Below are 23,350 nucleotides of genomic sequence, written 5' to 3' on the forward strand. Positions count from 1 at the left end.
CCACCCCATAAGCAATTCCAACTTCTTCCATGTTTAGGCCTGTATATATTATGCAGGGTTTGAATGGTTTGCAAGTGCCAGTCTCTATAGGATTTCGAAAGACTATTGTTATGATATACAGTTAGACTAAACAGTCCTGAATTGTAAAAAAGTAGAGATTGATCTAACGCAAACCATTTCCTGCTTATTGTGTGTAGGCCTAAGGAAATTAATTTTGTTCGACTTCATGCAAATCAAGCCATAGGGTACATCATTTTCATTCAACCCTACTTCAATGAAAATTAAATACTCCAGCTATTATTAACCTGCAAAAACTCCGGTGTTGATTTAACACCAGCCCGGAATCTATTATATGTCCACACCAGAGAAGTATTGAAACAACACCAGTTTGGAATCAAACCGATGCTGTGTTAATACTAACTGGTGTTGTATAAACACTTATCTGGTGTAAGACCAAAGCGAAACTGTGGACATATATAGATTCCGGGCTGGTGTTAAATCAAAACCAGAGTTTTTTTGCAGTGTACCTTCTTGACGATTAAATACATGTTTGCTCATAAAATGGTTATAAAAGCCAGTTAATTTCTGCCCCCCCCCCCGAAACTCATAGGCGTATATATAGAGTTGAATGAATGCTTTGCCTATTCTATTCGATAAATTAATAGCTCTATGGTTAAACGCCTTGGGAGTTGAATCATGCATGGATGTGCAATTATCAACAGCATGTTACAGGTTGGGCAAACGCGGACAGAGTATTATGACCTTGCAATCGGGACTTCCCTCTAGACGAGTATTTGCATTTCTTATAGGGGGCATTTGTTCTAAAAATAGACTTATTGCGTCATCCCGGATTTCCCCCTTTCACTCTTGTTTGGAATCTTGCTGAGTGCACGGCCGGTGTATCGTATACGTATGCAGGACCAGTACCGACCAGTACCTTACGTACCGTACGTTCGTGTGCGTGTACAAGATCATAAGATGTCTGGATGACCCGATCAATGATATTTTGTGTGGTTTTGACCGCTGATATTTACTCCTTTTTCGTGGAAATCGTGAGTGACTTTGCCATAAGAAGCTGCACAATCTTTTCAAGGTCGCATTTGCTGTGAGTATAAGAGTCAACCATTAATTAATGGGATTTATAACCTAGCGTACCGTATTCCATCATCAAGGCAGTGCAGTGTCTGAGTGTGATGTAAGACAGTGATGTTTGTGAGTGCATGGGCATGAGAGTTCCACTTCAACACACTTTGGAGTCCAAGGCTAGCTGACGAGTGACGACACGTCCTGTCTACCATTAATGTGTATTAATGTATTGCTTGCCTTGGTGATATCCCGGGGGGGGGGGGGGGTGGGGTCACTCTCCACATATACTGCTACCCACCGGTGTCCGACAGAAATGCACCCTAAATGGTGTAACTAGTATTAAAGGGATGGTCTAGCCCACTCACACTAATACGAGGTTAGTAATAGTATATTAATTATTAGACAGGAATAACCGTCGTTTCTGGGGATTTATTCAACAATTTCTGACATTTTACTGTAATCCCCATTTACCGACGGTAGGGTGTATGTGTGGGCTCGCATGTGTTCTCATTCCCTCCCTTTTGTCAATTCACAGTCCAAAGTTTGATGTAATTTTACACATCGAATTTACAATCTAAGGATGTATAACCAACAAACTTTTAAAACTTGATATTCCATTATCAAAATACTTTAAACGATATAGATGAAAAGGCATGAAAATTATACTTTACCGATGTTTAATTGGGTTGAACACGATAAAAATGGTCAAAATGGCAGCCAAACTATGAAATATTTACAAACGAACTGAGAGGGCGTCAACAATCACGAATGTGATATCGATATTGCTTTCGATATTATACGATCTGCTCCTTATACGATACGATACACTACACGAAGATAAACGATACTAGTTATAATCGCGATATATCGAGACATTAAAAACTTAATAACGATAATGACGTCATTCAAGATGGCAACTTGCAAGAAAAACCGTCAGGTCAGGTGAAAATGTCTTAGATGACAGATTTCTCAATCATCCAGAGGATTTTTTTCAATAACTCCGGCCCAAGGTATGCAATTACTTAAGTTATTTATATTTCCCTGATAATAGAAACCATGAAATTTTTTAATTTGCTTAAAAAACAGTTTTAAATCGCGATCTATAAAACGCTACTTCACTATACGTTGGCTGTAGGTACGGGCCCCCATCCTCTTCAGTCTATGTATTGGTCAGTGAGCCAACGCAGTTCAGCGGAACAACCAAAATACAGAGACTGAAGCTCTTGGTCTAATTAATTATATACTATTACTAACCTCGTGAGTCGTACAAGGCACTTGTTCACTGCAACCACCCACTTGTTCACTGCAACCACCCTGCCTGTGGCCTGTGGGGAATCTACAGGTTGGACTATGGCATGCCAATGCTGTACAAAGCACACACTTTAAAAAATGATTAAAAATAAAATATCACTTTAATGACCAAAATTACTAATTTCCGTACCGTTGCAATTTATTTTCTTTAGTAACTTGGGAATAATTTTTGTATTCATTAGAGCGCTCAAAAACTTTTTGGGCATATTTTTGTGTACGCCCTCTATTGGTGGAAAATAATATGGCAAGAAAATTTTCATTTTTTTATCCCTATTTTTAATTAAGAAAAAAATAATTTAAAGAATCAAATTTACTTAAGGGCCAAGTTGTATGACATATAGGTCTAATGGAAACTGTCAGCGTAAAAAAATCAAGCATTTGTCCCAAAGAAAAAGAGAAAATTAGCCAAACATTGCCATCCTTATTTTGCCACACATGGAGATATAACTGAGAACAAGGTTATATCATAGGTGACCCGACAATTGCTACGCCGACATCTGCTCCGCCGACAATTGCTACGCAAAATAAGACAGTTGCTCCGCCGACAATTGCTCCGGACAATTGCTCCGCCGACAGTTGCTCCGTCGACACTTGCTCCGCCGATATGTGCTCCGTCGACACTTGCTCCGCCGATATTTGCTCCGCCGATATTTGCTCCGCCGACATGTGCTCCGCCGACATCTGCTCCGCCGAAAATTGCTCCGCCGACATCTGCTCCAATTATACGACAATTGCTCCGCCGATATTTGCTCCGCCGAAAATTGCTCCGATTATACGACAATTGCTTCGCGACAATTGCTCCACCGATATTTGCTCCGCCGACATCTACTCCGATTATACGACAATTACATGAACATCTTATTTCTCCAAGTTGGTCTATGTTAAATGATAAGAAATTCATCCTGATACAAATTGTTTTGTCGTTGTTTTGTTCTTGTTATTCGTTAATGTTTTATTTATTTTATTCTCCCCCTATCATCACAGCTTTCTGCTTAAAAAACAAAACAAATTGTTCTCCCTGCCGCTGCCACTTGACAAATTGTAACGGAGAAGGGGAATGACACACTCCCCATTGAAATTGTGAATCTGGATTTTTGTTCATATATTATTATCATTGGTTTCACTCCGGTCTTGAGCGGGGAGAGAATTTTTTTTTTGGGGGGGGGGTGCTGGACACAATATCTCTTCTGCTTTCCAGCAACTTATACTCCATACATTCGCGCGGGCTCTCTCTCTCTCTCGTTTTGTTCTTTCACGTTGTTTATTTTTATTGGTGACCGCTTGATTTATTGTATATTTATCAGTATTATAATTATTAATATTTGTATCAATAATTTTTATTTACGTCTTCGGCCTTATCTACCCTTGCACTTTTTTCCCTTCAATTTGTTTCAAACGAAAGTATGATCATCACTGGCGTACAGATAGGGGAGGGGCGTGCTAGGGGTCACAGATCCCCCCCCCATTCTCCCTACCAATGAAAAAAAAAGAATAAAGGAAAGGAAACTAAATGTCATCCTTGTCTGGCCCCCTCCATTTTTTTTTGTTGGCTCATTACGCTACTGGTGAGTTGCTATAAGACGAGGCTTCGGTTGTATTTTTTTCTATTCTGTGCAATAGCAACAATATAAATATATTTTAATAAATAAATATATGTATGTATCTCTCTCATAACGTATAAACAAATAATGTTGTTTCTAAAAGACAATAATACATATATATATATACCAGTAATAATATAGTTACATATTCACGAAACCCAATAACGCATCGCACTGAATTTGTAATGCGAGCACGAAATGTTATTAACCTGGAAAGGGGACATTTATACGCATTTTTTTTATTGTAAACATAAAGCATACATATTGAATTTCACCTGGAGCAAATAACTCCACTTCGGAGCATATTTCGCCAGAGCGATTTTGACGCTAAGAATTTTTTTTTGTCCCGTCATAATAATTACATGAACACGCGTATTTTTTTTTTTCATTTTAATCACCAGGCGCGAAATAAAACTTAAACAAATGCCCCCCAAGGAATAAGAATTAAGAATATCTATCCCTCCTTTGTGCTTATCCCTTTTTTCTATTTCTTTCTATGTTATGTATCAGGGGCCGCGGAACCGGGGGCTGGGGGCTTCAGCCCCCCCCCTCCCCCCTTTTTTTCCAAAACCGTGTACAAAAACGTAAAAATGACCATATGATTGTGATTTTTAGCATGGCCAGCCCCCACTTTGAAAACAGTTCCGCGGCCCCTGTGTATGTCATGTAATATATCAAATTTACTTTGCAATATATATATTATAATATACACATTTGTAAATTGACGTCTTCATCCTGTGCTACAATTGTTATGCGCATGAAAGTACTAATTAATTTAAATGTCGCAATATCGGAGCAATTTACGGCGGAGCAGATGTCGGCGGAGCAAGCATTGACGGAGCAGATATCGGCGGAGCAATTGTCGCGATGCAATTTTCGGCGGAGCAGATGTCGGCGAAGCAATTATCGGCGGAGCAGATGTCGGTGGAGCAAATATCGGCGGAGCAATTGTCGTATAATCGGAGCAGATGTCGGCGGAGCAATTATCGGCGGAGCAATTGTCGGCGGAGCAATTTTCGGCGGAGCAGATGTCGGCGGAGCAGATGTCGGCGGAGCAAATATCGGCGGAGCAAATATCGGCGGAGCAAGTGTCGACGGAGCACATATCGGCGGAGCAAGTGTCGACGGAGCAAATGTCGGCGGAGCAATTGTCATGGAACCATATCATAACCTTGTTCATTGAATGAGTGGTACAAGGGACCGTGTTTGAACCTGGATTTCGAAGTAGTCGGCAAACATCGCTTCATTGCTGAAATAATATTTGCCGAAACTCCTTCTCGCTACGCACCGGGGCTCTTTCTGGTAAGTAGCAATACATAAGAAAATTATACATATGATTTGGAAATAATTTCATTACAAAAAGAGCAAATTTCGCTTACCTTGGCCTAGCAAGTGACTTCGTTTGTCTTTTCTACGGAAACACAAGGAAGCCTGTTGGTGGTGCTAATAAATTTCACAACCTTGATTCAGCTCCTCGGTAATTTTATAACTGTGTCTAAATTCTTTGAATGCGCAATTCTTATGATTAATTTACTAATTATGGGCACCAATAAATGAAATACCTTCAAAAACATAATTCAAGATTACTATTGGCGATGATAGCAATTAATTTAAAACGATGACTAATAACAAAATTGAAAAAAATACACATGCCTGGAACGAAACCAGCAGTACAAGCTTTAACGAACGTCAATAATACGGTATACCAAAGTCTATACAATGAAAAGATTGGACACTTCACGGACTTCGCGTAATGCCTTGCGTCGATTTGCGTGTAAAATAGTGTAGGTGCCTAGTCTTTCCCTTGTCGTGTATTTGATATGAATATAAATCGCGCGCCCTCTTTAGGCGAAAATTGATATCCACGCTGACCAATTTTTATCTCCGTGAAATCTTCACTAAACATCAAGAAAATATACATATTTTTAAAAAGAAAATTCAAGGAGAAGTCACGGAAGGATCTAAATGATTCGGTAAGTGTCATAGCAGAATGTGAAATTCCAGATGATGTGTGATATTTTATGTGGACAAAAGCCCAGTATATTTTGGATGTGTCGTGTGTGTCGCGTGCATATGACTGATATTCCTTCGCACGCGAGACGATATGAACCCATGGGTGGGTCTAGCCCACTCACAGGTATTGCGAGGTTAGTAGTATACTAGGTCTACTAGTATACTAGTCTACTACTGTATACTGGGTCTAGCCAGGAGGCTCTTAGAGAGTAGTAACTTATGCTTACTCTCCACAGAGCCAGGGATTCTATTGCATTCATCTACAGTACACGGACCGCCAAAAAACCTCAAACTCTCGCCCCTGAGATTTCTACTTTCCTTAAAAGATCTAGCCGTAAATCATGTACATGGGATAAAGCTTAATTTCCGACATTTCTACGATATTTATTTCATTTTTAAACAAGAATTCATTAAAAAACGAGAAAAATGTTATGAAAAGACGAGGAAAACTTGCCACCGTGTTTACGTCGCCATCTTAGTTTCATTGTTAAATCGCACGGTTTGCGTGCTGTCGCCAAGCGAAAGACAATGAAATCAAGATGGTGACGTAAACATGGTGGCAAGTTTTCCCCGTCTTTTCATATAATTTTTCTCGTTTTTTAATTGAATTCTTGTTTAAATATGAAATCAATATCGTAGAAATGTCGGAAATGAAGTTGTATCCCATGTACATGATGTATAGGGCTAGATCTTTTAGAAGGAAAGTAGAAATCTCGGGGGCGAAAGTTTGAGGTTTTTTGGCAGTACGTGTACATGAATGCAATAGAATCCCTGGCTCTGTGGAAAGTAAGCATATGTTATTATAAAATGATTTTTACTCTAAGAGCCTCCTGGCTAGGATGGTCCGGGCAGAAAATATTAGAGGGCATTATCCTGGTTTAAGTCGCCACTCCATTCACTGCCGTTTATTTCGTCAGCGGTGGTGACTTCTTTCCTCTCCCATTGACTTTGTACACAAGGAGCGCACACACACGAAAAGAGAGGTGACTTATTTCAGGATAAGGCCAAATAGAGTAAAATTCTCAGAGCAAAATGCTGAAAATTTTATCAAAATCGGACAACAAATACAAAGTTATTGAATTTTAAAGTTTATCAATATTTTGTGAAACCAGTTATATGCACATCGTCATCGTCATTAATATTCATTAGGTGGGCTGATGATGTTGATATCACATCCCCACTTTCCTTTTTCGCATGTTGTTATTACATGAAATCATAATTGTTTCATTTTTTCATACATGTGTACAAAAATGACGTGTCTCCATTATGATGAAATAAGTTGGGGCAATAAATAACTAATGCACTTAATCAGTTGTCAATCAAATTTTTTTAGTTCATGGTAGAAAAAGTTTGAGTAAACCTAATTTCATATTATAAAAAACATAAGAACAAGTGGGAATATGACATCATCAGCCCACCTAATGAATATTCATAAAGACATGCCTAGAACTGTTTCACCGGAATAATGCAAATCTTTAAAATTCAATAACTTTGTTATTTGTTATCCGATTTTGATCAAATTTTCAGCATTTTGCTTTTCAAATTTTACCCTATTTATTGAGATATAAATATCTCCAGATTGGACCATCCCTTTAACTAAGTTTGCAACCCTAAAAATGGCGTAACCCATGACTGAGAAAAGCCACCCTAAGTGGCGTGAACAGGGAAATCCCCTAATTTGATACCCTAAGTAAGAAAATATTTGCAATCAATTGCAAATATTTGGTTGGAATTGTAGGCTACAATTGATAGATCGATTTTAGCTGTAGCAAATCAGATTACACTCATTGTTTCAAGAAGCAGATTAGCAATCAAATGCAAACTTGCAATTTATTTGAAGACTCATGATTGATTTGTAGACCCAAAACGGTGATTTGAAGCCGGTTCGCAGTTCCCCACACGTATTAATTCACTGCCGAATCCAAAATGGCTGACACAAATTTTGCATGACCCGCACACAATTTGCGTTCGCCATTTTGGATTCGGCAGTGAATTAATACGTGTGGAGAATTGCAAACCGGCTTCAAATCACTGATTTTGAGACATTTACAAGAACGGGCAAGGAGTGAGTCTGTGTCCGATGGTAAGTTTAGTCACTGTAGAGTACGCTTAATGTCTTTTTTACATGAGGTGTTGCCTTTTTTACCCAAAAGTGGCACAATTTGTCACTGGTTTTTGGGAGCGAGTATTTATTGCCCGATGATTCGGGTAGGTGTAGCGGTAGTGAAGTGTAGTGGAGCCTATGTGAACCATCGCCTGAGGTAGCCCCGGCCCAGCCAGCCATGCCAGGTGGAGTGGGATGCTCATAGTGTGCGGGGTGGTTGGTAAGTGCTGCAATTAAAAGTTCGTGCCCAGCTGCCAAACCTTGTGAATAATCAATTTTCTTGTTTTTATTGTTTTTATTATTTTTATTGTTCACTATTGTCAGGTCTTATTTGAACAGGATAAATGCTTAAAGGGGAATCCAGCCTTTGTCATAAAATGTTGTGTTGGAAAGGAGAAAAATAATTTATTAAAAAGAATGGTGAAAGTTTGAAAGAAATCGGACAAGCAGTAAGAAAGTTACCAATGTATGCCTGGATGCTTTAATATTGAGATCCCTAAGACTATGTACAGTACATTTCTTATTGGCAACTGGGTCAGTAAATTAGGACAAGGGGCAAGGACAACTTTCCCATATGCCATGTACTTGGATTTGTGATTTTCTCCTACTGTACATGTAAGTACCGGTACCTATTCCCCTGGGGCAGTAATCTAAATATAACCCAGGCAGTACCTGGTATATTGTTTTGTCCTCAAGAAAGAAAGATATAATTTGAAGTAAAACTTGCGAAAAAATGACATTTTAGCCATTTTATGTATTGGAGTATACATGGAAGAGTATTTGCCTTACATCACTATATCATCAGATTGGCGTCAAATTTGAAGTCTCCATGGGTTTAGTGATTACCAATATTTCAAACTTTTGAAAATTCATAACTCTCTTGTTGTTTGTCCTATTTTTCAAACTTTCACCTATCAACTTGTCTGATTTGTCTTTTTCCTCTGAAACAGGTTTTTATTTGGGTTGGATTCCCCTTTAATTGAAAATGATATAAGTTATTAAACATAAAATTTAATATTGATACTACATGTAATGATCAAAGGTGGGAATCAAAACTTGCCAATACAACACTGGGACAGCGAAAAGCTCTGTCCTGGCGTCTTAAATCGCTCCATTACAGGCAATTGGTCTAAAGGCTTCATAGTTTATACCTCTGCTGTATTGAAATTCTATAGACCTACCTCAACATCTCTATATATTTTTTCATATCTGTGGTAGGATTCTTGCCAAATTGAGGATTGCTGGGCATATTTGCTAATAAATATAACTTATTTGTCAGTTTATAATTTTATGATTATTTAATTGAAATGTTTGTCAATGTTGATGTCACTGGACGAAATGAATAACAGAATATTTACATAGGTTTATTTTTAAGGAAAAAAAAGAGGAACCCCTTCCCTATATTATCTCAATTCCAAAGCAGTGTATCAATTGGTCTTTTAATGTTCTGTAATTTTCATTCACAATTTTATACGTTTATGTTGTGTTTAATCTAAATTCTTTATATGTAATGCACTTTGTACCTTTCCAACAAAAGCGCTATAGAAATTCTAATATTATTTTATCATTATTTTTCTCTTTTCTTCTCATGACTTGAGCATTATTGTTGAGCAAAATAAAAAAGAATACCGTCCAAAATTATACTAAGCTCCAAATAATTATTTGTTTGTCTCCTTTGCTGCTTAAAGTCATTAAAAAGAGCATCGCTTCTTGAAATTGGTTGTTGCACACACCGAAGCCCATACTACAGTAAGCTGCAAAATCTTTGCTTACAATGTAGAATGTAAAACTCTCTGCTCACAGCATGCTCTCAATGGCAGCAGTACATATATTTGCCTACTCCATAGAGTTACATTACAGAGACCACCATTTTCACCCGTTTTCTCAAACTATTCATAGTTCCAAACCCCTTATATTTTTTTCATTTTGCCTTCACAAGATAACATACCTTCCAGTTTTTAGGTCAAGTGCCCCACCATCCTCCCCTTACATGTAGGCCATTGTATGAGGCTAGCTGTAGAATTGATAGTTAAAAGATGTTAGTTGGTACATGGTATGTAGTAAATATTGAGTCATCACTAATTCATCACACTGCTATAATTGTGTGTAATTTTCTTTCCAATATTGTCTTTTAGAGACACCAGATCCTACAATGCACTGGCTTCACCTGAGGTTAGAAGATGTCTCAAAATAACCCTGCCCTTAGTCAGCACAACACTTTGGCTTCAAAAATTTCAAGATTTGAAGGAAAGAGACCAGCACTAGAGATGGTTTCTCAGGACAAACAGTTTCAGAGTTTGCAATCTAATGAGGGTAAGAACATGGAGTGTCAGTATCAGGGAAAAGCAAAGTTGGTTGCAGAAGAACAAGCGGAGGAGGGAGAAATGAGCATGGGAGAAATGAGCACCAGAGGTTCTTTGCTCTCTCAAGATGTAAGAGCTGATGGATGGTGCCAAGAAAGAGATGTTGGATCTTTAAGGGGTGACCTTGGACTTAAATGTCACGGTGATGCAGATGTCAGCATGAGTGGCAGCTTGCGATCTGATAATTCTGGTAGAAATGTGGGGACTGCTGCCATTTGCAAGCAAAGATGCAAAGAAGAAGAGGTCCAAAAGAAACTCAAAGACATACATATAGTTGGTGAAAAGGTTACTAGGGAAGAAGATCATAATCAAGATGATCTGAATAAAGAAAGACATTGTGAAAGTGTTAAAGGTACAGACACTCAAAATCTATCTGTAACGAGTGGACAGAAACTGGATAAAGCAGTTCTACCTGGTGAAAAAACAAGAATAGGAGATGCTAGAGGAGAAAAGGGAGGAGGAGAAGCAGCGGGAAAGAGGCAAGGAGGACATTCTAAACAGGAACTGGAAGCCTCATTGTTCCCAATAAGATCAAGTGACAATGGTAAACAAACATTCTATCAAGATTCTAACAAACAATCATTGGACAGTTCCCACAACTTGCATTCGTCTCATAGCGAACCCAGCATGACTACATCCCAGTCTTCTCCGACATCCTCCTCCAAATACTCTCGTAGTCAATCCCTCCAGGTCAGCCGCAGAAACGACCATTATGACATACTGCTGATCTACACCAAAGAAGATGAACGCACCTGTGCAATCCCTTTCAGAGAATATGCTGCCAGTAAAGACTGGAAGGTTACCTCCACAGCTGAGCTTCCTATCGGTCCCCTGTCACTTAAAAACTTTCGCAAAGCCATGGAGTGTTGCTCTTACGTTGTGCTGTTAATATCCTCGCATTTCATCTCGGACAGGGCCTGTGAACGACACTACAATATTGCCATCCAGTATGGAGATAAACACCAAGAGTTCACTGATTGTGTTCTTCCAATCCTCTTTGATAGTGCTGAACTTCCTCCTGAATTAGATGCTATTCAGCATGTCACATGGGATCATCCTTACTTTGACAATGTCATGACAAAGTCAATCGATGTTGAGAAGCGCCTTGAGCGAGAGTTACAGGAAGCTGCAGCAGTTACATGCACATCATTAACCCATAGCAGAGCTATCTCAGTAGATGCCAGCTTACCTACCACAAGTTCCGTTCAGGTATGTGTATGTATGGAGGATTGTGTATTAACTTTGAAATGCATGATATGGGCCATGTGGAAGGTAGGGGGCCAATAAAGTCATAAATTCATGGATAAACATCACTGAGAAAAAGTATTGTTTATTTTCAGTGATATTTCTGTTTATCTGTAGGGGAAGAAAGTGAGGTCAACTTATAGAAATAAATTTAGGAATACACGTGTATGGATAAGATACTGATGTACATGCAGTGAAGGAAGTTTGAGGTCTTAATATTACAAGTGACAAGGATTACCAGAAAGGGGGGAATGTTGTAAAAAGTAAAAAAAAACAATCGTAATAACAGTGAAAATATTTGTTAATTGGTTTCTAATCTATAGGTTGAATGTAAGTGATTTAAAGTAACTCTACCTTGCAATTCCTATCTGACCTAAAGTACATGTAGCTCTGATCAATTGAATCTTGAAGAAGTTAATTAATATGTACATGTATGTATTACAGTACCAGATGGCCTCAACCCCACCAACCCTTCACACAGTTCCAGCAAAAATACCAGTTCATAAGACTGAGTCACCTCAAGGAAATACAGCTGCTCAACAGGTAGAATATATTACATAATTCAGATATTATACAATTATGGTACTATGATGATGAAAGTATAAATGATAGGACTACTTGTATTACTTCTTTGATCTGATATCTTTCCAATTTGTTGTTAAAAATGAACATGCGAAGCCTCGTGCATTAGGCTTGAGATTCCTGCATTTATAGGCTCTTGCTCATCCTGCTAATTATTTTTTGTAGTGGTTATTTGTTTGCTTTAGAAGTCATGGTGATAACCATTTCTTCAAACTGCCTTTGCATTTGACCACTGACCTCTTTACTTGTCAAGTTTATTAGAAAATCCATTATATTAATTTTGAATTTATTGATCTTTGGCTCCCCGACTTTGCTTGCTCCCAAATTTTTGAAGATGCTGGACTGTATCCAAAATACAAATATTTAGCTCTTGAGCCATCACACCCTATCATTCAAGTCCACCCTGGGCGGGTGACTGAAGCCTGCGTTGTGTGTTAATTAAGGTGTTAATGTGTCCCTCCCTGTCCATAGATGCAGGCTATGTTAGTGGAAAACACTCGAATATGATGTTAAATGGAGGCCCCGTGTAGAGGAGAGTCACCACCTTTGCATGTTATTGAGCCCACATCACTATTTGTGTAAGAATAGGGGGAAACACTGGTTTAGTGGTCCACCTGCACTCCCCCACTCAGTTGTATCGGGAGGAGAGACCTGCGGGTCATAGTGATTCAGTTTGTTTTTCACCTCCCTGGTACAGGTGACGCCAAACAAATATTAATGATAATAAAAATAATTACCTGGGAACTGTATCATTTCATCAATTTCAAGCATTGCTATTCTTTAAACTTGACTTAGATCTCCGTCAATATTTAAAAGATATTGAGCTCACTATTCTTGATCAAATTCATGCTAGAATATGTTCTGACACAGTTCTAATTAATAACTACTTAATACCCAGTTTGAAAACTTTTAGTTCCCTCTAATAACACAAATACGGTGGATGTGACAAGAGAATATGCACCTACATGTAGTCTGCTTATAATAGTAATGATAATATGAAGATTTCAATTTCATAAGATACTAATTCCAATGCTGATGAAAAGTTTTTTTTGTATAAAACCATAGCTTCTACTCTTTGAATCATACTTTTAACTTAAGAGCTAATTTAAGTTCTAATAAAAATGTTTTCTGTAGATGCCTATGGAATTAATAGAAAATAAAAACATTAAAAAAATGTTTTCACAAAAAATTAGTTTGGTGCAGTACCTTCTAGAACCAAACTTTCCTACATGTATGTACTCACTCAATGAATGTATGAAGTATTTAGAATATGCATGTGACACTTCTTAATCTTTAATATTTGCTCTGCTGTTTTTCTGCCTGTTTTTCTGACCTCCCTCTCTTATCCTTCTTTTTCATGTGCCATTATAAAGGAAAATTAAACCTTTGGAACAAGATAGCTTTGTATTGCAAAAACGGGAAAATCAAAGCAACAGATCAACAAAAGTGCGAGAAAATTTGAATAAATAATAAGAAAGTTATGAGCATTTGAAGTTTAGATCATTATTGTAATGTAGATCCCCCTATTGGCAATGAGACAAAGATGTGTGACGTCACATGTGAACAACTTTCTCATTACTTTTGTATATATTTCACTTAAGCTGCCTCTTTTCTCACATCTATCAGTAGATCATGTATTCTTTCTATAGGAGGGCATGATATAAAGATTTTCAAAGAAAACATTATGGATAAAGAGCTTGTATCACCATAGGAAAGAGCAAAAAGAGACATTTTGGGGGTATTTTATAGTCCATAAAGGGAAAGTTGTTCACATGTGACATCACACATCTTTGCTGCAATGCCAATGGGAGGAGCTCCATAGCATTAGTGATCACAATATTCTCACTATTTGTCCCATTTTTCTCAAACTTTCTTTGATCTTATTCTTTGATTTTTTCCACACAAGCCCACTTGTTCTAAAGGTTTGATTCCCCCTTTAATATCATTTATGTACTGAATATAAAAAGATGATTGTTTATTTAAACAGAGAGTAAAAGAACAAGAAGCATGTTTGATGCCCACTGATGTTGAATCACCGATCTTACCACCCATTCCTGATAACACAACATCCAATGTGGTTGCCAAGCAGAGACTGAAGCCAGGAGATGCAGCAGCCACTGGAGGTCAGGCACAACTAGCTGCAACAGATACCAGCCAGCACACTATAATCCCTTGTCCTGGATACTCCACTCATAGGCTTGATCATAGCAGCATGCCACAACATCAATCTCTTACCACCATACCCTGCCAGCCACAATCAACATTCCAGCAACCAGTGAATGCAGCAGAAAGGCAGTATCAACCATTACAGCATCCTGGACCGGATGCTAGTATATCTCAGGGGGGTTGTGATGCAGTGGCACAAGTCAGCTCTCAGATCCTGCAACCCCAACCACCACATCAACCACTTACCAATCTACTTCCTGCAGCATACCAACCACAATCAACCTATCACCAACACGTTCCTGTTCAACATCCTCATTTTCCTGAGTCAGATGGATCTCCACATTCAGTCACATCACCATCTCCAGTTGTCCAATCTCAACTGCATCGTACAATCTCCCATCCTTCACAGGTAATTAAACTCAGATACCTGAGCTCCCATTCGATATTCATTCTGAATGAAGTGTATAAAGAATTGATATTATGACATTCTATATCAAAGTAGAGTCATGTGCAAGGCCCTATCTCAATGAGTATGTAAAGCGTGGGGCACACTAAACGATCTATTGTGATCAAATTTGGAGAAAAAAAATCACAGTTGGACAGATAACAACATGCTAATACATTCAATATAGAAATGTAACAAATACCTTCATAGAGTGTTCATTGGTTTGCTATTCTACATGTAGTCACCTGGTCTATGCAATTTCTGCATCTTGCTATGTAAGGCATGCTTACACTATATCTTGCTTTGAAATCTGCCTATCATAATGAAAGAAATGAAAGGCCATTTGACAAAATTTGCCCCTGAGGTAACTATGAACTGGTATATTCTTAACAAATTTTCAAGCGTCCCTGTCGGAAGAAAAGCAAACTATTCAATTTCAAATGGTAGCGACTCATGATTGGCTGCAAGTTGAAGCTGATTTATTTGTTAACTGATTTCTTCTTACCAAGACCTAAGATGAAAAGCAAAGTGGGAATCTGATTTTAGTATTTCTAGCATTATGCCAAAGTTCAAATAAAATAAGTTTACTTCAAACTTTCATGAAGATGCAAAATGTGAATTTATGACCGTGTAGTGTGCAACAGGCTCATTTTTTAAAAACGAAATTTTGTCTTTGAGGATTGATCTATGGCATGATACTGTACATTTAGCATGGATGGGATCTTGCACTTTTTCAATTCATTATGTCAGTCTAGTGACACATTTATTCTAAATTGCTATTATGCAGTGATGTAATGAGGAAAAAAAATTGAGGGGGCCAGACATTGTGTATTAAGCAATAGTTCTAAAAAAATACTGCAAGGGAGCAAAACAAGTGAGCAAAAATTTCTACCTTTTTTTACACAAATCTGACTTTGTGATCAATTTGACATGATATTGAGAAAATGAAATCATATTTTGCCCATTTTCCTTTTCTTTCTGTGTTTTCTACTTTTGTTGGTCGTGAAATTATTGGGGGTCCATGGCCCCCAGCTCCCCATCTGTATGCTAGTGCTATTAAAATACTATGTTCAGTTGTGTAAAGACTCATTTTTGTCTCACCTGCATAGCAGAGTGAGACTATAGGCGCCGCTTTTCCGACGGCGGCGGCGACGGCGACGGCGGCGGCGGCGTCAACACCAAATCTTAACCTGAGGTTAAGTTTTTGAAATGACAGCATAGCTTAGAAAGTATATGGACCTAGTTCATGAAACTTGGCCATAAGGTTAATCAAGTATTACTGAACATCCTGCCTGAGTTTCATGTCACATGACCAAGGTCAAAGGTCATTTAGGGTCAATGAACTTAGACCATGTTGGGGGAATCAACATCAAAATCTTAACCTAAGGTTAAGTTTTTGAAATGTCATCATAACTTAGAAAATATATGGACCTAGTTCATGAAACTTATACATAAGGTTAATCAAGTATCACTGAACATCCTGCATGAGTTTCACATCACATGACCAAGGTCAAAGGTCATTTAGGGTCAATGAACTTTGGCCGAATTGGGGGTATCTGTTGAATTACCATCATAACTTTGAAAGTTTATGGATCTGATTCATGAAACTTGGACATAATAGTAATCAAGTATTACTGAACATCCTGTGGAAGTTTCAGGTCACATGATCAAGGTCAAAGGTCATTTAGGGTCAATGAACTTTGGCCAAATTGGGGTATTTGTTGAATTACAGCCATAAATTTGAAAGTGTGTTGGTCTAGTTCATAAAACTTGGACATAATAGTAATCAAGTATCACTGAACATCCTGTGCGAGTTTCAGGTCACATGATTAAGGTCAAAGGTCATGTAAGGTCAAAGAACTTTGGCCACGTTGGGGGTATTTGTTGAATTGCCATCATATCTCTATAAGTGTATTGGTCTAGTTCATAAAACGTGGAAATAAGAGTAACCAAGTATCACTGAACATCTTGTGCGAGTTATAGTAGTTTTCAAAATCAGCACTGCTGCTATATTGAATCGCGTGATGCAGGTGAGACGGCCAGAGGCATTCCACTTGTTGTGATATTGAGTCAGACCTGTATTAATTCAAATTCTGCAAACAACTTTTAAGGAATAATGTTTCTATGCAATCCAAAGATAGTCAGGTATTATTAATTTACAATGTCATACATCTTTTTTTTAATTGATTAGGTCGAGATAGGTATAGATATCCTCACAATGATGTCCATTAATCATTAATGATATGGATCTGTAAACAGTCATATCATTGAGCAATAGATCGTAGACGGTAACTTTTACATTAGTGTATTAATGTATACAGTTCAATTGCACACATTTATATTTCCTCATTTTCCTTTGACATGGCTACTTCAAACCTAGCTTGTATGATCTACCTGTGCATGCTATTTAAATCAGATGGTTATGTATTGGATTTAAACAGGGGCCCCCATCAACTACCACTTGTCTTGATAATAACAAATAACCAATTTGAAATTTACATGGTCTTACTGATATCATTTTTAACTTATTCATTTTCTGATTTCTTTAATACTAACTATTCTGTTTATTTTTCCTCTCTTTTACCTTATGTTATTACCAAGTTTGATTTCCCTTTAATCATCATAGAGAGCTGACAAAGTAATTTGCATCAAAAATATATTTACTAAATGATTATAAAGAAAAACAAAGTTTTATGTTGTGTAGTGAAAAATATTATTTTGGTAATGATTCAAGTTATTTGAACATAAATTGCTTAATAAGTGAATTGAGCATTTTCATATGGTGGGCTGAGTGAGTAATGTACCCATGCAATTTTTATATCGGCTTCTCTCAGCATTTAGAGCGTAGTCATTTTCAAACCCTTAATAAATTTATAAAAATTATGTTTAGCAAAATTTTGTGCTTTACCAAAGGCCAGTCATTTAGATGGTTCTCTACTCATTTTACTTCTTAACTTTGTAGGATTATGCCAACATGACAGGTGAAGAGATATTGCGTTCACTGATCCCGGAGTTAAAACCTGGACAAGCCGCTACCCATATGCTCTCATCGACTCGATTTGGTAAGATATGTGAGCTCCTGGATGACACCGATGTCCGGGGAAATGACTGGAGATTCCTGGCCGAGATCCTGGATGTGAACTCCTCTCAAATGAGTTTATTGGAGAAGAACCAGAGAGGGAAAACAAGGTTTCTTTTGGAGGTTTTCTTCTTGAAAAATGGGATGGAGGGGAAATTAAAGGCACTGGAGGAGCTGTCGAGAATTCTGAAACTGATCGAGAGGCATGATGCTGCTGAACATGTAGATATGGAAATCAAAGTTACCAAGTGTAGAGGAAGGTAATGATTCTTAACCATTTGTAGAACAAATAACCCCCCCCCCCCCCTTCTCGTGAGCAGCTAAAATTCGTACCCGGTAAACCTTGGATAGGTTTTTAACTTGGGACGTCTGTGCCTGAGCACTGCTTTTATGTGATTGTGAAGAGGGAGGTATTTGTAATTTATCTTAAAAATGAAATATGTTCAATATTAACAAGACTGTTAAATTGTCTAGAGTGTGTGTACAGAGTGATTCTGTACCTCCTGGGCATCCTTTCATTTTAGCATATAGTGAGTGTTGTTCACTGACTTATCAGCTTTCAGCCAATTATACAAGGATTTTGGTATAATATATCAGTTTGACAAGTGAAATTCCATGACGAATCCCTTCATAATATACTCCCAAATATAGATTTCCTAAGTGAGATATTGAGACAATAGGAAATGTAGTTGAATATCTCAGACTGTACATAATGTAAGAAGGAATGATTTTAAAGTTCTCATGATACTTTTGTTTTAATAATACAAAAAAGCCAACCTGGTGTTTTGAAATTAATTCATGTCTACTTAATTTTTCTGGAAAGATGAAAAGGCGAAAACCATCTATGATTTATGAATTTCTTTTATATGGAATTGCAAACTGTTTTGAGGAGTCCCACTACTTCCATATGTTCCATGACAGCAAAATACACTGATAATGTGCCACAAAGTATGTCAATGCAATTCAACTATTGTGATTGTTGAGATATTGATAGAGAAAGGGTGATCAGTCTTGCATGACACACGTAATAAAAATGATTGATGGTTGCAGAAAAGATATTTAGTATAACTTAATTAGGTGATCTGTCAATCAACAGATCAACTTTTAATTTCATACAAATTTTCTTTTTTATTTCTTTCTTTCTTTCTTTCTTTCTTTATTATTTAATTTTATTTTTCGGCCCTTTTCTTGTTACCATAAAATCTCAAAATCTGCATCATCAATTTTCTTCAAAATATCATCAATAATGGGGACTTATCATGTCATCTGTATGAAACCAGTTCAAGGTCAATAGGTCATCATGACGTCATCTAGACACCATTTTGTAAATTCACATTATCAATCATATCTTCATTATCAATTATAAAAAATTAACAATATTTACATCACATTAACTTCAGGTCAAGGGTCAACTGTCCATGCCATCATAGGTCATGTAAAGGCCACGACGTGCACGTACACGCGCGTCAAAATTTTAAAATGCTCAAAATCACTCTTTGACCAAAGTAGAGTATGAATCAGGTCATTTTAAGCATTTCAAAACATTTCGCGCGCGCACGGTTACGCGCGCGTTCTCACGCGTAACGGCACCATACAACATGGGATTGCCATTTTTTTTCATATCAATGCATTGATAATATAATTCTGAGTAATTTGATACCTTGATCTACCTTCTACGACAAGTAATAACTGAATAAGCCTCCATCAAAGTTTACAGCACGTGTGCGCGTGCGCACTAAGCATAGACAATATATGTGCAAAAACATGCCTATACAAAATTCATTATATAGCTCTTCAGGAAGTCCGTTGACCAACAATTTTTTTTCATATTCGAATAGAGTATGGATGGGAGATGTGATTTCATGCCTTATTTGACCCTTAATTTCATCATGACGTCATGAAAATTGCGTCGGAACTCAAAATTTCCACTTTGCTACTTATGACGTCATCATAGTTATGCAAATTAGACTCTAACTCCGTAAAACATTGGTCAATTTTCGCTCAGTTTTTTATATGTTGTAGCTGAGGACATACTCTTTCTAATGTAATGGCTAGATTTACATTTAAAGGAATGGATCATCCTAAAAAATGGCAAGTTATAGATGCATGGCTTTTTTTCGACCATTTTGTGTGCAATCTCTATGGGAAATGACTTTTTCTCAAAACTGGATTTTACATTCCTCTATTTCGCGAGCCACATCTCCATTTTCTTTTGTCGGTTTTCTCTGAGCTTGGAGTATGTTGTAGCTGAGATTCTAAGCTATTGCAAGTGTGGTCTCCATTTTCCGATCAGATGCCGGGATCATGCCCGTATTTCTCTTGCAAAATTGGATTTGAGATCCCCTTAATTTGCTTACATGTATGTGTAAAGTCTATGGGGAAACAGTGCAGCTCAATTCTCGCTACCCCAAATAGCGATTTCGCTGAGATCCGGGAAAAATCCCTGTAACGCGCATTGCATTATGGGATAGCTTTTCGGTATTACAACTTCCTGTTCGGAAGTCCAATGCACTGTTTTGCCATTCAGATCACAGTGCCGTCATCCACAACAACACAACGTCGCTTTCGCTCGGAAAGTTCGTGATCACAACCCTCTCTTTCACGATACAGTTTAACGGCCTTTTCTGCTTAAGTCATTAATTCTGCCCGACGCTTTCCATTGCACGGTATTCCTCTGTCAGTTAAGATTTTTTTAAGTTCCGAGACTGATTTTTTATCCATTTTGTGGTCTACAAAAAATTCAACGGAATGAATGCTGTAGTGTATATATTTATCGTCTAGTCGAATACGATCGTGATGTCAGGCCGGTCGCTAAATGCAAAATTTTAAGATATTCATTTTTGTTTTATTTTTTTATAACCAAATAAAAACATGAATAAAAATTATTTTCACGTGAAATATATCTTTATTTATAATTCAAATGGAATCAAAACTGACCAAATTAAATAAAAAGTATTACAATCTGTACATATTACGCTGATTGGCATTGATTTCAGCGTGGTGGAAAACTCAGTATCGCGAACCTCGCGCGAGCATGACTCTGAACCGGAAGTGGTGATGACGACCCGACGGAGTGAAAATTATCTCGTCTCGCGCATTATGAGATTTTTGTTCCTATTTGGGGTAGCGAGAATTGGTAAGGCATCAGACTTGCGTCCTTAGGGTCCACGGTTCAAACCCAAGGCTGAACATGAGATTTTTTTCTTTTTTGTTTCTTTTCAACATTTTCGCAAATGATGCTTTACGACCATTTTAAGGTACAGGGTGTATATAAGTTAAAATAGTGCACAATAAAAGAGATTAAAATCCCTTTTAATAGGTCTGTAACATGTACCATGTGTATCACCTACACCTATTTCATATAACTTCTCAATTTTCCTCTGTTCAAGAGTATTCAACATGTTCTTTTCGTAATAAAAGTTCAGTTAACATCATGATGATCATATTGATCTCAATAAACATGGTGATTGTATTCGTGATCATGAAATCAGAGACAGATCACCTAATTCGTCCTCATGACAAATTAAAATTCTAGTTTTCTTTCATTTTTTATGTCTTCATAATAATATGAACTATCACATCATTATTGTACAGTGCTCAGCAATTTAATGAAATACGTGTATCGGACCTTGACAGGATAGAGTATATTGGCTGGAAATCCCTTTTAAAATCGATAGTATTAGTTATTAGCCTATTTTATTTGAGACAAAGTGACCACATTTTGGGGATTGGTTCAGTTAATAGCAGAGCTATAAAATCAAACATGAGAGCAAGGGAAAATCATTTTTCTTTTCTTTTATTACATCAGAAGTATTGGTGTATTTTGTTCAAAATTTTAAAAGTTTTTTTTATAAGAAAACAAATAACCTGTGATCAGATTGGCTGTTAAAATCTTTTTATTGAAGTGACATTTCTTGATAAACTCAATATTTATTTTCTGTCTATTTCAGGTACTGTACATGTATTTTAGCTTTGAAAATAATATATACATACATGTATGCTGTTTTCAATTTAAAGAATAATAGCTAGTGTATAATAATGCTAGTGTTTTGGTGTGATATGATTCTAAACTTCAAGGTTCAAAGTCCAGATTCCAGAGACTAATCCACTTATGACTCATAGTTCTTCATTGATGAGTAAATAATGCATTGGAGAGTATTGATTTTGTTTGTGTGTATGATCTAATCAGAGAAAGAAAGATCCTGCCCTACCTACAATGTAAAAGGGGTTGATACTGAAATTCATGTGATGCAATCAGGGGCCGCAGAAATGGGGGGGGGGGGGTTGGGTGGGCTTCATCCCCCCACTTTTTTCCAAAACCATGTACAAAATCATAAAAATGACTATTTTCCTGTGATTTTTTGCGTGGTCAGCCAAACTACTGTTGGCTCTGCTCCCCCCCCCCCCACTCTCAAAACTGTTTCGCAGCCCCTGGCAATGACAGTGGTATCATTCAGATGACAATCATACTGTATATGGTGTGTTGGTTCTAACCCTCGCCTTTCAATCAGAGAGTTGTCGGTTCGAATCCTACTTCACGCATTAATTTCCAAAATAGCAAGAAAGTTATTCACATTGGCTTTTTAACATGTCCTACATGCAGGTGAGGTGAATGGGTGTCCCATAGGGGTTGTCGTTCTTAGTTAATCCATAACACCCTAGGGATTTGTAACTTGAATGCTATAGCACCTATATGACAGCTCAACTACAGATATATATATGAAGAGATGGACATTCATCGATTAAATGAATTCACGATACAGGTGTCTGCGATTGTCTGAATATCATTCTCTTCATGTTAATATCTACTTTGATTCTATGATCGTCACCGTGAATAAGGTCTGAAGCAGTTATATTCACAAATTGCATGCGCAGAAGATCATAAATCACTGAAATCATGGAAAATTGATGTTCAATTCTTGTTAACCTTTGGTCATCTTAGTTCTACGTGATTTATTTGTGAAAATTTCTGCATATTTTAATAGAGAGACAATTTTGTGATTGATTGTTTGCCATTCATACATGTACTAGTACATGTATGCATATTCTGAAACAGTACCAGCCAACAAAAATCAAGAACAGGGAAACCATTGCTTTGTATGTCATCAGATATGCCTAGGTAGTCAGGGTAGTTGCTATTGTCACAACACCTGTATGTTCTTATTAAGATGCACATAACCAGGTGACGGTGACCATCATTGCATCAAAGAAATGCTTGCGTTAATCGGCCATCTCTTCATAGGTCCATGATGATACTAAGTACTATATGCAGTAGAATATTTATGCAGCCCTGAGCAATATGAATGGACCTATTCTTATCGTGTACTTATACTTTATACTTCAATCATGATTGCA

At 37.4% G+C, this 23,350-nt stretch overlaps 1 protein-coding gene across 2 annotated transcripts; it reads left to right on the forward strand.

Annotated features, from left to right (window-relative positions):
- The first annotated feature begins 906 nt into the window (after positions 1–906).
- LOC129256182 (uncharacterized) lies at positions 907–20,243 on the forward strand. 2 transcript variants are annotated; one of them, XM_054894446.2, is made up of 5 exons: positions 907–1,105; positions 10,251–11,687; positions 12,168–12,266; positions 14,293–14,880; positions 17,879–20,243. In XM_054894446.2, exons 2-5 carry the CDS (start codon positions 10,296–10,298, stop codon positions 18,257–18,259), a joined length of 2,460 nt encoding a protein of 819 aa, XP_054750421.2. In that variant the 5' UTR covers positions 907–1,105; positions 10,251–10,295; the 3' UTR covers positions 18,260–20,243. The 2 variants fall into 2 exon arrangements, with proteins under 2 accessions (XP_054750421.2, XP_063965379.1); XM_064109309.1 differs by lacking the exon at positions 907–1,105 and adding an exon at positions 8,245–8,335 and having other exon boundaries at positions 17,879–19,353.
- The last annotated feature ends 3,107 nt before the right edge of the window (positions 20,244–23,350 follow it).

This window comes from Lytechinus pictus, chromosome 1 (genome assembly GCF_037042905.1).
Source record: "Lytechinus pictus isolate F3 Inbred chromosome 1, Lp3.0, whole genome shotgun sequence".
NCBI classification, from domain to species: domain Eukaryota; kingdom Metazoa; phylum Echinodermata; class Echinoidea; order Temnopleuroida; family Toxopneustidae; genus Lytechinus; species Lytechinus pictus.